The 13,508-nt window shown below is 34.6% G+C and overlaps 1 protein-coding gene and 1 long non-coding RNA gene across 2 annotated transcripts; one reads left to right on the top strand and one right to left on the bottom strand.

Moving 5' to 3' along the window:
- Positions 1-1,287: 1,287 nt before the first annotated feature.
- LOC128206947 (interferon alpha-inducible protein 27-like protein 2) lies at positions 1,288-2,847 on the bottom strand. The gene is made up of 2 exons (XM_052909692.1): positions 2,705-2,847; positions 1,288-2,089 (listed from the first exon to the last, which is right to left on the bottom strand). Exons 1-2 carry the CDS (start codon positions 2,813-2,815, stop codon positions 1,946-1,948), a joined length of 255 nt encoding a protein of 84 aa, XP_052765652.1. The 5' UTR covers positions 2,816-2,847; the 3' UTR covers positions 1,288-1,945.
- A 4,805-nt stretch (positions 2,848-7,652) lies between these two features.
- Positions 7,653-9,316, top strand: LOC128206868 (uncharacterized). Its single transcript, XR_008256607.1, has 3 exons — positions 7,653-7,991; positions 8,334-8,740; positions 8,984-9,316. It is a non-coding gene; the product is annotated as an uncharacterized LOC128206868 (long non-coding RNA).
- Positions 9,317-13,508: the final 4,192 nt, after the last annotated feature.

Genomic DNA, 13,508 nt, shown 5'->3' on the forward strand with positions numbered 1-13,508 from the left:
CATTGTATATATACATTTGACTTTAAGACACCATATCAGAATCTCCCGTATGAAAAGGTTGATTCTTTTTTTACGTTTGGCAGGATAATTTGTAGCAGGTAAATTGAACAAAAATTAATGGAATGTTTTTAATCGAATATTTTGTTTGATCGGAAGACGTATACTGGTTGAGTTTGTAAATCCGAACAGTTTTGACAGATTTTTAACAATATCTTTGCGAGTTTTGGTTCTAGTAGATTCAAACTTGGCATTAATAATGTTTGGTTCAAACTTCAGCCTCTGATGAAGTACACATTCACAAAATATTTTGATTCATAAACGCTAAACGTTCATTTCAAGCACAGTAGATCATCATTCACACGGTGAAATAGAGAATGTAAATCCCGATCGCTTTTAAAATAATATTTTATCTAAAAATAGATTGCTATTCCGTCATATTTTGTTTTCATTTTTAATCAAACACACAATGGGAATGGGAATCAACTCGAACAGAATCTAATCTTAGAAAATTTGAGTTGTGTCCCTTGTTTCGAAAATCTAAGAACATTCCTTATCCATGATATTGATTACAGTGCGACTTAAGTCTGTGACGTCATTCTCCCGCGTGCTGCATATTTACTTTTCACCTGCTTAGGAGTTTTACAGAGGTTTATAAGAAAAATACTCAATTAAACATGACGAAAATTCGCATTCTTTGCTAAGGCAAGCGTCTGTATCGATTTAGATCATCGAATTATCGATCAAGGTAAACAAACACGTGATTTAACAGGTGTTCGGTATTTATAAACTGTTCGGATTTACAAACTCAACCAGTATTGATAGTATATATTGGTGGCAAACATATTTCAATGCCGCTTATTGTTGACAGAACGGGGGCTGACTACACATCTGCAGTTGTGCTTTGCGCGGCTTTTTTGTTTTGTTTGGCAATCTGTTTTTTTATCAATATTATTTGGATTAATTTTTGGATTTTAGTCAAACTTTTTTTTCCAACAAAACGACAAAAACATATCGTCTGAACAATCGTGTAATCATTTATTTGAAATTGATGTATTTATAATAATTTGATATGATATTTTTATATCTCAACTATAATTTTGTAATTACATTATAACTTCTAATCTGTTGTGAACGCATTTATTATATTCCAGGTTCTGTGTTGAATTAATGGTATATTTTTTATTTGCATTTTCTCGGAAATAGCTCTGCGAGCGACTGTTGTAGTTTATGTATATCAAACGTATCACACGTGAACTAATTTGTCGTGTATCTTGAGCCTTTTTTGTTGTTTAAGTAGAATAATTTTCAAGATGTGGCAATGGGGATTAGAGTTTTGAAACCCGTGTTCAGGCAACGGTTGTATATATTTTGATCCCAGTCAACATCGCTCTTTCAAGTCTATAAATTTTAGTTTTCTATTCAATCATTAGAAAAACCAAAAATGATATTTATGTTCCTTTTTCGTGTTATACTTTCAATTGTAAAAACGAAAAACGAAAAGACGGTTTATACACGGACCCGAATCTATGTATGAATGAAAATAAACTTATTTCATTTCAAAGAAGCTTTATTACAGTTGAGTGTTGAATAAATGTTGGTTATATTGAAGTTCAAACGTATAATAAAAAAGAGATGCAACGATATACAACAACTAATAGTTTGAAAGCTAATGAATAAACATAACTGGATTGTAACAAAAGTTGATACTTATTTGCATTGTCTTAATATAATCAAGTTAATAGGATTAAATAATAATAATTCTCTTTACGGTTGCCTTAGCAATGAATACACCATTTAATTCAATAAGTAGAACTTTTTTTCAATTTAAAGTGTTTAAACCTTTACATATTTTTAATTATATATTCAAGGTGGTCTAAACAATTGAAATATAACTATAAGCACAGTGTATTTAATGGAAACAAAATATAACAGTTGACAAATGTGTTTATTCATCATCGTTCTTCTTGCTGGCTGCAGACCCAGCAGCCGCCCCTCCCATAAACAATGCGGCCTTAGCCCCGACTCCAAGACCAGCCGCACCTGCACTCTGCGCAAGCGCAAATGCACTCCCGGAAACAACTGCTGGTCCCTATTAAAGAAAAAAATGTTGTAATTAAATAGTATGTAACACTGACCAAGTTTGAACATCATATATTTTACAACGATTGTGAAGAGAGTTATGATAACTTATACTAAGTCATTCTCGTTGGCACGATGTTGCCCGAGAGTGTGGTCTTATGTTACGGGGGAACATGAGTACCGGGGAGAAACTCAACTTGTACAGCTTGGTGACCACTAACCAAACTCACATGCGCCCAAGCTAGGGTCGCCTAAGTGAGAAACCAGTGCGCGAATCACTTCGCTAATCGGACACTCATCGAGTTAATGCTTTAAGATTTAGATATTTGATATAACGTGTAGACCACAGTTCCTTGCATCGTCTCATACCCATGATACCCAATTATACTTCTACATTACGAGCGTAGTGTAAATAGTAGGCAGATCCTTGATGCGGACCAGTTAGTTCCCTTTGGTTTATAGACTGTATAGCGGATTGCGTGCTGCGGGCTCCGATTATAAGCTCCTTGTTTTATTATTTGAGATGAAATTGGTATGTTATTTGATGAATGACATAAAATAGTATGGTGACTGTATTTATAGATCTTATATTAATGATTATAAAACACATCGTTTACGCATTTACCTGAACGGCAGCCGCCAACGATCCGGCCGCAACACCAGCGGCTCCAAACCCAGCTGCCCCTAGCACAACGGGTGCCGCAACAACGGCACCTATCCCAGCAACGCCGCCCATGACAAGATTCGTCAGGCTGAACCAAGAGTCATCTACAAAGATTTAGGTTGTATTAACCTGAGCTAGATTCTAAATTATGTGAAATAATGTGTTCATTGCGTCAAGAAATACATCAGAAATGCAGTTACATGCACACATATTTGAACCTTATGTCTGTTTTATTGAACATGAATTTCGTCTAGGCCTTGATTAAATTCCGTATTAATTATTTCAATTTTCAAGTGAATATAGTAAATTAGGCTTCAAAGGAATTCGAACAATTGCCATATTCATTTAGATCAGAGTGTGTATATAGATAAAAGACGGTGCATCGATCGGTACTTAAAGTGTAGAACTCACCATCAGCATTAGAACTGAGTTTCAAAATTCTAAACGAGAAATACATACCGTCGAGCGTCGAGCATTACAGGAAGGCACACTCCCTGTTAATAAAAGTCCAGCAAAGAATAAAACCCTCGGATCCATGATGGCACGACACAACTTTTAATCTGAAAGAAAAACATTGTAAGAACAAGTTGAAACTTATTAGAAATCAAGTCTGCACATGTAAGAATCGCGCTCTCTGTGACGATGTTTCTAAATCAATGAATTAACACGCCGAAATATTTCAATAAATAATAAATATGCTTGTTACAATCACTATACATAAGCTTTATATAATGTAAGTTAAATAAATAAATAGTTTATCCACAAGTGAACACATACATATACCTTAACAAGATTGATATTATGTCACTTTTACTGCAATTTCCTTTTATTCCTTCAAAATATTGTGCGATGCACAAATCCGATTTCAGAAAATGATATAAGCACACGTTCACACGAAAATGTTCATAGCTCTTGGCTGCCAAAGGTTTAAATTTCAAGTGATTGCTGTGGCGTATCATTAATGTCCTGAAGTTTATTAACGAAATATGATTCCTTTTAAAGTAACCGGCCCACAAATAGTCTGTCTATCAGTATTTTATACAACCTTGATCATTTAGTCAATATTTAAGTTTATAATGTCTGCCAGTACCCAATGTTAGCATTGTCACAACTTTAAAGATGACAAAGGCAGATACAATATGCTATTATAAAGCGGCAGGTATGAAATCAAGCACAGGTTAATTATATATGAACACTTCATACATCAAATACAGACAGATAAAAGCCATAATAAAAACGGATTATATAGTATTGATGTAAGTGATCGTTCACTGAGGGTACACTGATCAACAACAAATACTGAGTGGTCGTTAGGACTTGATTTGATGTCTTGCAAAGAAAAGATGTCGCGAGCGCTCTCTTTTAAGATCTTGTTTACGAAAATTGAAGCCCTTGTATTTTGCAAGTCCCCGCCATTTATACAGGCGATCTAGTGTGATGTATGTGAAGAACTTGGCCACTATATCACGTAACGTTATATGTGTTCTCTTTAATCGACTCGGAAGCGGCTGTTTCTGTTGATATTGCGCTCGTTAGCGCCCAGGGGCGGCTTGCGTCTCGACCGCTATTACCTGATGTCAATGTAGATAGAGGTTGGCTACTCAGGATCTCCCTTGACAAGTGGTCTAACACAAAGCAACACCCGGAATTCTGCGCTCATTAGTAGCGCTGGAAATAATTAACACTGTCATGCCTTTAAATACCTTGGTAGCATGTATCTGAGTACCGGTGCAGCTTAACTTAACGCGAAACGTTTTAAATATAATAGGGTTATAAGTACTGCGGGGGGGTGTATTTGACTCGATTGGATTTTAGCAGATTCGGATTTCACGAGGATCGAAACGCAGTACTAATAACCCTTTTATTATATACATTACTGCTTAAATCACTTAAAAGCCACATGCTTTTATAATAAATGTCATTTTAACGACGCGCTGTTTTGTTTCTTGACGTCATTTTAATATCGCGCAATGATACTTGTTATGACGTGACGTCACAAGAGTGGAATACGGCCGTATTACACTGGAGTGGAATACGGACTACCGTATTTTGCGATATGTCTTGCTTGTGGATTTATGATGGGTATATAATAAAAGCAGGTTCACAACACTTTCTAACATTAAATTATTTATTGCTTTTAACGTAAAATGGTTTATGCTGATAGAGGAAAACAATCATATCAATCACAGATTATTAGGTGGCAAAGCACTTCGTAATTATTCTAAATCTCGTTTCGATAGCCCCAATTGACTGCTGCAAAAAGATCAGCGTACGTAGTGACCAACAATGTAAGCTAAATGTTGTCAAATAAACTGTTGTAAACGTTGTTGGTTGAAATCATTCTATCGGATTACTTGATGCTAAATGAGTCTGGCGCTTGTTAATTAATTTAGATTAACATAAAAATGTGTTTTGGCCAAAAAATTTAGCATGGAGCTTCCGCTCATTTTCGCGATCCTGGACAGATTGGCTTTGAACCAGAACAATGTATAATTATATACTAAAAATCTAGGTATGATACGATGTCGGCCGGCCAGTATCTGCTTGATTTTCAAGTCATTGCGCAATTGATTGTTTTCAATTTTAATTGATCTTTTAGCAAAAATGGGAAACTGCATCAGCAAGAGTAGATCCAACTGCTCCTTTAACATCTTCTTCTCAACCTCATTTTTGTTAAATGACTTTATGAAATCATCCGGATTGGCACTAATTTGGAGTTCGGCTGCTGTTATGGCTTAGCAACTAAAAGCAAAGTTTTTGGTTATTAATGCGCAAACATGTTTTTCGGGACGAGAAACAAGAGTACAAAATGTGTTTCGGCTGAATTCGTAGAAATGAGGTTTTGGATATTTCAATGGATGGGTTTTCAATCCTAAACTTGTCATACATATTATGAAGGTAGTTATTTAAGGTTCTATTTTGCTTTGTTCCATCTTCAGTTCGTTTTGTGTCCCTTTTTCTAGGAAGAGTGGTACTGTTGTCTTCGCGTTCTGTGAAATCTACAACCGTTTGGCCATAATTTTGTCTAAAAGTTCTGCAGACATTTTTTAACGTGCAGTTGAGCCAATCTTTTTCTAGAAACACCCATTTGTTTGCTAAGAGAGCTTAAGCAGCGGTACTTTTTAAGTATTCTTAATCCTACTCTTCTGTTTAATGTACTTCGTTTCTTCTTTTCCATGTTCTGTTTCATTGTATCAGTGAGAGCTTCTCCAAGGAGAAGCTGCCTTTACACTTGGCTCTTCTTGCTAACTCTTATACCTGTTTTTCTTACAAGAAACTTGTTTTTGATCTTGGTGTTGAAGGGTCTCTATCAATATTAAGCTGTTTCCTAATTCCATTTTTTCTGTTCTCTTTTGATCCGTTTCTGTATTCTTCTTTTCTGCTTGGGTAGTTTCTTATTCTCCTCTTTCAGCTTTTCAATTTCCCGTTGTGCTCGTTTTAATGCTGAATCAAACTTCTTCTTTGCGCTAGACACCTTTTACTGAATTTATTTGTGTATGGAAATTTAAGTACCAGCTTCTCACAATTAGCACTTCTTCTTAAACTTGTTCCACTAGTAGATGGTTGGCAATCGATCACTTCCAAATGGCGTTTCTGCTCTTCCCTTCTTTGACATTTTCGTTTGTACTTTTCTTTGCCTTTTTGACGTTCTTGAAACGGTTTGTCAGCTGGCAACTAGGTTATTGGAGTATATTTCTCACGTTTTCGCTCTCTTTCTTTCCGCTTGAATTCTTCTGGATTTCTTTCTTTTTGTCTCCCCTCCATCTTTAATGCTTCTCATCATTTGTTAGTGCCATCCGGAACAAATTACTTGAGATGCTGATTGGTGTATCGGATTAAATGTTCTCGATTCGAATTCCATAACTAAGTTTGAACTTAAATTTAAGTATATTACCTTTCAAAGGGTTTTGATTGGACAGTGATAATAACTAACCAATCAAAACACTTTATCAGTATATTTAACATGATTCAAAGTTGACTTTTAACACATACCTAGTTATCATATCTCTCGCTAAATAGTTCTGCTTATTGAATATAGAACATGAATGTGAATAAATAATAACCATTTTCCCATACTTCTTATAACATGTAAACACACAAATAAGAAATCGTGTTTCAGTTTTTGATTATATCTTAATGATAAGTGTTGTAGTTACCGAGAGCGAAATAAATATATTATTTCTAAAATTAGTTCAATACCATCATGATATAAGCTTACATCCCTGAAACAAAATATTTCATTTGCTCTAAATACAATCTATTTTGACTAATACCAAAGGGTTTATTTCTTTGAATAATGTACTCCACACTTCTTGCACCGTTGTACATAAGCAGGAGCATACAAATAGAACATGGTCTCAAAATTTGACGCCAGGCTGTTCCAAGACCTTTTGTTTCCTCTGTTACATAATCTTTATCCTCCTTAACTTTCCTCCATAACCGAATTTTAATCAAGTTTCTAGTAGCCTTTATTCAGCTATCAAAATTCACCAACAAATGTCAAAAGATATCTTCCAAACAATACTTTAAACCCGTGTTAATCATTTCATCAACAACAAAATGCATGCAACAATATAAGAAAAGCTGTACTTACTGGATAATATCTTCATAATTAAAATTCGTCTAAATTTGAAACATTTATGCTGCAGACGACATTTACCCCGTGTTAAAATAAATTGTATTTGCGGGGATCGCAATAGATTAAACAACACTAATTTGTACGGGTCACCTGGTTGGACATCGACGTACTGGTTTTGGTTCCGGAAGAAATGGTACTGAAAAAAGAATTTTGCTGTTCTAAAGCGTTTAGGGATAAAAGTATGTAATGGGTTAGTTTGAAATCTATCAGCACACAGTAAAATCGACCCGACGGAAACATGTGGCCATCAATTGACCTTACGACAGCGGCTTCTAAGCCACGCCCCCTGATATCAAGGGAGCGAACTCTGTCTATGTCCGTCAAACAAACGAGGAAGTAATGGCGTCTCGCGTCGTTTCGCTTTCCGATATTCCTGACAAATTATCATAAATGTGACATTACAATGCGAAAAAAATAGAAGTCAAAGGAATTTGTAACTGGTTGCTACATCGGAAGGCTCGATATATCTTTAGAAAATGACGATATCTAACATTGACGGGGTGAAATCTATCCAAGTCAGAGAAAATCGGATAGCCGCCATGTTGTCAACATTGACATCGATACAAAGGAAAAGCGTGTGTGTGACGCATACTGTAAATGCAAACAAGGGTAAGTTTAACTTTTAATAACACCGGTCCTTCTTACAGTGTTGTTGAATTAAAGATTAAATCATCGCACAATATGAGTAAATCATAAAAAGCCCGAATGGGGAACCCGGAAGTGACATTAAATAACAGTTACATGCCAGCTATACAGTATAACCTTGTATTCTATAGTATGAGCAGAAATGGTTTATTGGAGTTATGCTTAAAAAGTTTCAGTTCTAAGCGATTGAACACTCCCCCTTATGAATAATAATGTAATAGTTGACAAGTGACAATCGTGGGTGATACCAATCTGTAACTTTTGCATTGCTTAAACATTCACATGCTTTGATTTTTGTTCTTACAGAAATTGTGGAACATGTTCACACACTCTGGCTGTAAAAGTAGACCTGGGAGGAAAATTGCCCCCGGTGTGGGGCTCGAACTCACAACCACCAGAACACTAGCCCGGCGCTCTAACCAACTAAGCTGACCGGGCAGCTGGTTCTAACCCACACACACACTACCCTCCCCCCATTTACCGGTTAAGGCTGGTGGAGGGTCTCCTGCTATTTACCGTTGACACCATTAAAGTATTCTGATTGATGGAGATAAGGAAGTCCCCTTATTATTGTCTTCAACAAGCCTACCACAACAGGGGACCTAGCATAAGACCGGAAACCGCCCCCCCCCCCACACACACATGATATTTGCCAGTCCAGGCAATGTCAACCGCAAGAGAAAACCAGTGATGACAAGTTTTACAAATAATCGGTAGGACCTATTTTAAAGCTTTTTATAACATTTAGTTTTACTTTGCTGTACAAAAGTAATGGACTATTTGTCCAGAGAAAAATGACAACCACAAAACATTAGCTATTATCTTGTCAATATTTCATTATGATATACATGTAGGAAGCAAACATCAAAGGCAGTAGCATTTACAGCTAGTGTTAAAATATTTAACAATACATGTAACTGATTTATTTTAATATTGGCATCTTTTATTTATTTCAGGAAAGTGTGGTCTTTTGAAGAGAGTTCTTGAAGGTGTTCAGCATATTGTTTTGATGGATTCTTGGAAGGATGTACCTCTATGATGTTAGCTTCAGTTCTGGATTATAACACCAGTTGTTGCATATTTAATATAAGATTTATTAAATACATTGTTGTTTTGCAAACATTACTTAAACTTTGATATTTCTTTGGTGTTTATGTATGATATTGTAGGTGAATATCTCTTTATTGCAATGGCAAATATATTTTAAAATATATAGCATTAGCAGAAGTTATTTTTCACTGTTAAAGCTGCACTTTCACAGATTGATCACTTTGACAACTTACACAGGATTTGATTGCATTAAATATTATAGATTTTGTAGATTTACGTAAATGGCCATAAATATAAGAATAACAATGAAAATATGTACATGTTTGACTTGTTCTTTATTTATAATAAGTCTAAGTCTTTACAGCACATGTTTGGCAGAATCAAGTTCTAATGAACATAATAATTGATTTAAATGTACAGTGAAATAAATTGTTTTATACAGAAAATAATACCTTAACGACTCAGACCGATCTGTTCTCGTTTTTTTTTTTTGGTGGCTCAAATATTTATCTGAGTTTTGGAGGAGGCCTAGCTGGTGTGAGCTGGTCAAATACAGTAGCTGCTTGAGGGTCAGGGTTTTCTTGATTGGATTTCCCGTCGACAAAGTGCTGATATGAAAATAAGAAATCTATAAAAATGTGTCGAAATGACAGCTACAAAAGCCATTGTTTACATAGGATCCATACGAGTAGATGAGATTCGGAAGCATGCGATGGTTCGGACAAAAATTTAGTTGTACAATATTTCCTGATTTACTTTGAAAGCAAAGCAGTTTATAAAAACTACATAACGGTATCAACAAAAATACCTCTATCTTGAATGAAATCAATCGTGTCCATGTTGAACCTGATATTAAATGGCCATAAATGCCGATTTGACAACACAAGCCAAAGCATAAATGTACGATGTTTATAGTTTAAAAATAGTAACACTTATTTAGGTCATGCACGGAAAATTTCAGTATTAAATAAATTTTGAGCGGATTGAAATAAGTAGTTTTGTTCAAAAAAACACTTTTGTACAGACGTATAGATGTTTCGCCTTTGAACGATCTTTCAAAATTTCCAAGTTCAGCTGTTGATGAGGTCTTCCACAGAGTCTGATACAGCACTTGTATTTTTCTAAATAACTCGCTGGTTTCGAATACGGAACGAATTGGAAGCCATCTTTAGTCGGCCTGGCTACCTTGTATCAGAATTACAAGTGCCATGACGACACCTTTTTACCATAATACTTAAAAAGGCGAGGAATTGCCAGCGCATGTATATGACGGACTCTGGTCAGTTTGACGGACAAAATGGCGGATAGCAACACGGCTTATCAGCCCTGCATTCTGATTGGCTGATAGGACCTGTCAATCAAATCCTGTCGTAAGGTCAATTGAGCTATTATATCAATATTTAGATTGAAAAACAATGGGCACAGAAGAGCGTCTAAAAAACCGGACAAAATGAAATCGTTTTTTTTTCCGAATGTGTCGTGCATTTGATCGTCCTCAGATGTGTCTTATCATTAGTTATTCCGTTCAACTGGTTTCTTTCCTTGAATATTACCTGTATTTATTGATGAAAACGCGCAGTTATGCGGACTTTGCTCAATTAATTGAATGATTATGGGAGTAAACGTTTTTTTCGGAGATGATATCAAATCCGATAGAATTAACACTTTTCGGGAAACACAACAGTTGCTAGTTTAGCAACCGAGTCTGGGTAGTTATTTGTATTTATAAATGAGCCAATATACCCCGAATCCAATTCGGTTTTCAGACAGGCAAATATGCATATTAATAATTTGACCTGGACCCACGCAGAAAACTATACACTTATATGACAAAACGCAGCATTAATGATGATGTACAACAAATTGTCTTTTGTAAATGCTGAAACAATGTTATAAGACACATGAAAAAAGGTTGTCTTTAACGTTCTCCGTAAATATATAGTCAATTACATTTGGAAGACAGCGATTTCCAAAATTGAGTCAATTATTTGAATCTGGCTGAGATGCGAGCTTTTTAAATTTCAAATAATTGCAAAATTCTTAATTGGCATTCAATGGCTTCGCCTATCTGTATCTTTGATCAGAGTGCAATTTCAATGTGAAGAAGTTAAAGCATTTCTTTGCGGTTAGAAACTGTGTTGCAATACTATCTCAAGAAATCTCAAGAAAACCTTTAACACTTTTCAAATAAACCAAACAGATTTCCCACTTATTATATGATTTCCTTGATGACAGTTCTCAGTATCGTACTATTATGGTAATTAGTCCTGTAAATTTATAGAACAGAACAGAATACATAATTTATTAAGACTTGTACAAAGTACATCATCTCCTTAACAATATACATATAATAATTGAACACATGGTGAGAACACAGGTAATACAATAATGAGTAAATTAGAATACAGATGTATGGACATATTCAAATTAGGTGAGGATGAACAAAAATATAACAAAAAATGAATCATTGTTATAATTCAATATTAAGAGTTGTTCGTCTTATACATAACGCTTCTTTGACAAATAAAGATAGTTTTATAAGTTCTTGTCTATTTGTTGAATTTAACAGTTCAATTAATGTTAGTACAGACGGACGTATATAATATTACGTTTGATGTATTTCTTTCTAATAAGATTAAAACATGGACAAATAAAAATAAAATGGAACTCGTCTTCTATATATCTTCTATTACAACATAAACAATATCTTTCACCACGTTGAATTCGATTACGGTTATTTCTACCCGTTTTAATTCTTAAAGGGTGAACAGAAAGTTTTAATCTACAAAATAATAGGCGTAAGCTTTTAGGTAAAATGTCTAAATAATGTTCATAACCAAAAGTGGTTTTAAAGTCTTTATACAAAAACAAGACTGGACTATCAAGAGAGCGATACCACTCTTGCCTAAAACAATCAATTATTCTAGTTTTTAACTCACACAAAAAAATACTTTCCATTTGGTACACTGGCATTATCAAATACATATCCAAAGCCAAACTCGCTCAAAAGCTTTCTAACATTTGATACCCAATTATTATTTCCTATTACACAGTCTGATAATGCATACCTATAACCAGTAAACTTTATTTCAACACACGTTTATTATGTGATATAAACAAATATACATACATCTTATATTATTAAAAAAACAAATAAACAAACCTAACATACCCCCATACACATAGACTTTTAGGTTACCAAACACTCTTTATTGGATTCACAATCATGTGCAATTTTAACACGCGGGGAGATTGTACATGCATGGAAGATCACAAAGCATAACGAATGTTTGGTTGCAAGCTCGTCCTACCTAACGCCTTAATTCGCACTCGTTACTGTCGCGAAGCAAAACTTATGAACTGATCAACTATGAAAGACTCATATCCATGTCGGTAGGTATGTACATTGGTTGCTAAACATTGAATATGTGACATTCGTTAATTTCAGTGACATAAGCCTGTTAATGATCTTTAAAACTAATATATATCTTGGTTTCTGTAAGTCGGAAAAAAAATTATTTGATTCACTGCCATTGACAAAAAAACAAACTTATTTCATGCTGTATGCTTAGCATATAAATTTATACTTGTCATATTTACATGTATTCATTTAAATTGAATACTTTTTTACTTTACTATATGTATAATCTGTTTTATTTGAATAATTGTTAAAGCATAATTCAGAATACCCATTAATCGTTTACAGCTGCGATTAAGATAAATATTCATTGTATTGCACTGTATAATAAGATCTTTAAATGCGGTCACAGTCATGGTTAAGATCATCCACAGATACAATTTCAATTGTATAACATCAAAATTAAATTGATACACGAAACTTATCGTAATCATCTCATTGTGTCAGATTTTGCGTTGTCGAAAAGTCAGCCAATCAGGTTGTATGCTAGGTCAGTAAGATAACCTCAAGTAATATTTTAATGATTAAGAAGGGCTCGTTCGCTACCCCGCCTATTGTTTATCATTAAGATTGTTCTTCATGCCATCTAACGACATCTTAACAAATGCATATCTACCTTTATGTTATCAACTTTATTTATCTATCAGCTATGTTAAAGCTGTGTTTAATAGTCAGAGTTAAGTTAAACTTATACATGTAAACGAAACATAAATATGCCTTTGCGTCGCTCTATTTTCGGAGAGCGTGTAACAAAGATGGATGAGAAACACGTAAATACATTTGCGCCAGGCTATTTTCTGAAAATGAATCGACCAATATTCTTATAAGGCTATGAAAAAATGATGTGTGTTTAACACACTTTACAACTAAAGTTTAATATTGATGGTACAGTTGAATATGTTATTTATATTGCCGTATTGTGTCAAGACCGTTCTGGCTTTATAAGTAGATTTCCTGATAACCTAGGTTTAAAAGCTACGCTTAATAAACTACCAATTTGAAACGATATTTAA

Source organism: Mya arenaria, chromosome 10 (assembly GCF_026914265.1).
Source record: "Mya arenaria isolate MELC-2E11 chromosome 10, ASM2691426v1".
NCBI classification, from domain to species: Eukaryota; Metazoa; Mollusca; class Bivalvia; order Myida; family Myidae; genus Mya; species Mya arenaria.

Bases quoted from the DNA above. Each gene is read 5' to 3' on its own strand.
- LOC128206947 (XM_052909692.1), bottom strand. From the start codon at position 2,815: ATGGGCGGCGTTGCTGGGATAGGTGCCGTTGTTGCGGCACCCGTTGTG. The intron at 2,090-2,704 runs GTAAATGCGTAA...TTTCTTTAATAG, and splicing joins CGTTGGCGGCTGCCGTTCAG to GGACCAGCAGTTGTTTCCGG.